Raw genomic sequence first — 4,289 nt, 5'->3', positions numbered from 1 at the left:
AATACAAAGTTAAAAATATATTTGTAAATACAGGGAATTATTTATTATTATAAAAATATCATTCAATTTTTATATGCAAAATTCTAATAATTTTCATAAGATTAATTTTAAGGACCTTTTTATCAAATTATAACGTTGATTTTTTATATATTTTAGAATTGGATAATATAAATTTTACAGTTGTAGGAGTGAAAATGCAAATGAAATTAATTTTGAGTTATTTGTATGTTTGAAGTTTTGAACTCAAAATAAACTAAAAGAATGTAGGAGCCAAGATATGTGGTCTGTGCCCCAGTGGGGTAGCCCTCTGCCACCATTTTGTATTACCAAAGGAAAATAAGTAATAAAATATTTGTACAGCAGAGATAGAGAGAGAGAGATTACAATAGTGTGTGTGTTTTGTATATGAAAGAGAAAATGGCCAGCTTTGTTTCCCCTTTTTCATGATGCACGCATCCATGGCAGCATAACACAGAAGCCTACACCAAAAACAGTACTAGATCTACAAAGTTAACATTCAAGAGGGTAAAAAGTTGAATTAAAGAAGATAAGAAACAAGAAGCTACAGCTGTTTCTTTAGACTAATAAGAACAACAAGAAAAAGAAGAAGAAGAAGAAGAAGAAGAAGAAGCAGAGGGGCTTTTTGTAATTATATTTGGAAGGTATGCAGCTTCTTATGTGCTGAAAAGATGGAAGTTAAATGAAAGAGAAGACACTGAAATGAGGATATTCTTGGTCCTGAGTATTTTACACTTGACTTTTTAAATCTGGAAGATATAAAGAAAAACCCCATTTTGTTTTCCAGGCAAGTTAGCTGATTTTGTAATTTGTGTTTGCATATCTTGTGTGTTTCTTGATTTTATGTTTCTAGGTTTTTTTACAAGGCAAGTTTAAAGATTTTGAGATGATAAGTTATGTCTATCTTGTGTTTTCTTGATAATTTGTTTGTTGGTTTGGTGCTTTGCTATTGTTGTAAAAAAAGAAAGGCCTTAAGAGTTGTTTGAAGTGAACCTTTATTAATGTTTTCAGATGAGGGGAATAGGATACAACTTACAAGCAATGGTAGATAATGATAAAGGTTCAAGCTTTGAAGCAAATTGCAAGAAAGAAGCTATTTTGACTGGCATTCATGAACCCTTCTTTGCTTTGGACACTAGGGGGAGTCCAAGCCCTTCCACCTCCACCTACACCCTCTCCTCTTCGTTCGGAGGCGGTGGAGGCAACGACAGCTCTGGTGGCGGTGGTGGTCATAACAATTCAGCTAAATTGGTGTTAATTTCTGAGGATGCTATGAACCACAAATGGCAAGTTTCTTTACCTGAAAATGAGCAAGAAAGTGATGGCAGGAAAGACCAGTGGGCGGTGGAGTTGCAGCCTATATCTGGAGCTGCAAGTCCTCAAAGATTTGGTCTTGGAAATGGAATAGAAGATTGGGAAAGCTTGTTTTCGGATTCAGCATCACATGACCAGCTGAGATGGATTTCTGGTGATGTTGAGGAGACTCCCTTGAGCTTGAAACAGCTTCTTCAAGGCGGAAACAATAATGAAATGGATGACACCTCTGGAATACAGCCTTGGGGTAATGCAGTTACTAATTTCAATTCACATTTAGGTGTTTCAAATACTGGTTTCACTTCAGCTTTAGCTCCAAATTCTAGGGTTTTAAATTACAACCCTAATCCACAAAACCCCAATTCTCCGTTGCCGGTGAATCATCAGTTTATAAACCAAAATATGAACAATCTCGACACGTCCTCTGCATTATTACTAGCTAATGGTAATAATAGCTGTAAAGACCAACATCAAATTGAGCCCCAACCGAAACGGCACAATCTTGGCTTACCAAACTGTAATACTGGTGTGACTAAAACTCCTTTTGCTGATGGGTTTCTGCCATCACTAAAACAGCCGCAGATGGGTTTCGCTAACCAGTTCAATTTGCTACCTCCTCATCCGCTTCTGCAGAAACCATTTATCACTCCAAAGCCAGAAATAACGGGTGGCACTCGCGAGCAAATTTCAGCTGCAAGCCATCTCCATCAGCAGCAGCAACAGGTAATATATGACCAGCTTTATAAGGCAACAGAGTTAATATTGTCTGGGAATTTCTCTCACGCGCAAGCGATATTGGCGCGGCTCAATCACCAGCTTTCTCTCAATGTAAAGCCTTTCCAAAGGGCTGCTTTTTATTTCAAGGAGGCTTTGCAAACTTCCCTCCTTGAAATATCCGATCCGGTATCCCCAGTTACATCAAAAATTCCTTCACCGGTTGATGGTATGTTCATGATAGGTGCGTATAAAGTGCTTTCGGAAGTTTCACCATTGGTTCAGTTTATGAATTTCACATCAAACCAGGCTCTTCTTGAAGCACTTGGCAATGCAGATAGCATTCATATCATAGACTTTGATATTGGGTTTGGTGCACAATGGTCTTCTTTCTTGCAGGAGCTTCCAAGGACGGACAGAAGTCCACCCTCATTAAAAATTACCGCTTTTGCCTCCCCCACAACCCACCATCCTATTGAGTTAGGTCTCATGCACGAAAATCTGACACAATTTGCTACCAAAATTGGTGTTTCTTTTGAGCTTGAAGTGGTTAATTTTGACTCATTTGACCCATATTCTTATTCGATGTCATTGGAAAATGAAGCAGTTGCTGTAAATTTTCCTCTCTGGTCTGCATCAAACCACCTGCCCGCCCTTCCCTCCCTCCTGTCCTTTATAAAGCGGCTCTCCCCAAAAATCATGGTATCAATGGACCGTGGATGTGAGCGAATCGATCTCCCCTACCCACAACACCTGCTCCATACCCTCCAATACTATGAGATTCTCTTCGACTCACTGGATGCTGCTAATGTAACTTCCGACACACTCAATAAAATGGAAAGATTTCTTTTTCAGCCAAAAATCAGAAGTATGGTTTCAGGGCGCCTCCATTTTCCGGAACAGATGCTCCCTTGGAAATCTGTTTTTGCATCGATGGGCTTCTCACCAGTTTCATTTAGTAATTTTGCTGAAACCCAGGCGGAGTGTTTGGTAAAAAGAACCCAGGTTAGGGGATATCGCCTGGAGAAGCACCAGGCATCACTTATGTTGTGCTGGCAGAACCGTGAGCTCATGTCAGTTTCAGCTTGGAGGTGCTAAGGAGCTGCGGATTGTCAAGTCTTTTGGCTTTTGAGGTTTTAACTGACTTCACTCTCCGGTACCAATTTAAAATATTTTTAACTGATTGTTGTATCTGGTTACAACTTACGTCTGTATATTTACTTTTGTTAATCTGCTTAGTATTTATCTAGTCTTGACTTAGGACAGACTATATTATCGTAGCCCAAAAAACTTTAATTGCAGCATTTGGTAGTCTGGATTTTATTTGGACCAATGTTGCTTTGTATGATGATATCTGATATCTCTATCCTAAAAAAGATTGCAGTTCTCCGGTAAATGATTATTGCGTTTATATAACTGATATCACTACAGAATGAATATGTATCTCTCTCCCTTTCTTTGGTTACGATTTTTTCTAAAGGCATGTTGTTTATGTAGTTTGTTATTGACATAATGTTATTCTAAATTTTTGTGATTTATCTAATTCGTGAATGTCCTTTCTGATGCCTTTCAAATGATAAGAGAAGCGCAACACTAGAACAAAAATACACAATGTTGTGTTGTACACTTTAGATAAAGTTCGATGACCTTGTATATTTTTGTTGATATTTAACTGAAAGGTATACTTACTGCCTTCAGTTTTGGGCTATAGAGCCTTGAGGGGCTAGGAGGGATAATTATGATTGAATCTGATGACCATTTCTTTGATCAATTTAAAACGAGAACCTTAAATCTGAACATTGAGAATGCTCGGAGGAATTTTTGACCAAACAGTAAAGAGCTTAACGTGCGGAGAATGTTTTACCAAACAGTCTAGAGCTTGATGCACGAGATGAACGATCTGACTTGACAGACCAGGGACTGCGAATTCGTACCTGTAGATTCTTTTTGTTGTCTACTTTGAAGTGATCGGATATCACAATTGTAAATTTGCTATTTCATGTCATGTGATTTCATTCTCAACAAATTTGTGTCATCATCAATAAAGTTTTTGTCATGTTGGTTGAACTAGTTTGGAAGACCTAAAGCCTTGTACACAAACTGAAATGCAGAATTATAGTTGATGCTTATTTAGGGTTAGTGCTACTTACTACATTACCTTATTCTACCATTCTATATCACCTAGTAGCCCCGGATATATAAACATCTTTCGATTCTTTTTCTTAGGTCTTAGTCTTATATTG

General features: G+C 37.9%; 1 protein-coding gene across 1 annotated transcript; it reads left to right on the top strand.

Moving 5' to 3' along the window:
• The first annotated feature begins 350 nt into the window (after positions 1 to 350).
• Positions 351 to 3,492, top strand: LOC141666952 (scarecrow-like protein 22). Its single transcript, XM_074473214.1, has 2 exons — positions 351 to 805; positions 1,030 to 3,492. The coding sequence occupies exon 2, from the start codon at positions 1,030 to 1,032 to the stop codon at positions 3,142 to 3,144; it is 2,115 nt and encodes a 704-aa protein (XP_074329315.1). The 5' UTR covers positions 351 to 805; the 3' UTR covers positions 3,145 to 3,492.
• The last annotated feature ends 797 nt before the right edge of the window (positions 3,493 to 4,289 follow it).

This window comes from Apium graveolens, chromosome 6, assembly GCF_009905375.1.
Source record: "Apium graveolens cultivar Ventura chromosome 6, ASM990537v1, whole genome shotgun sequence".
Taxonomy (NCBI): Eukaryota; Viridiplantae; Streptophyta; class Magnoliopsida; order Apiales; family Apiaceae; genus Apium; species Apium graveolens.
This window is presented reverse-complemented; position numbering and strand designations above follow the sequence as displayed.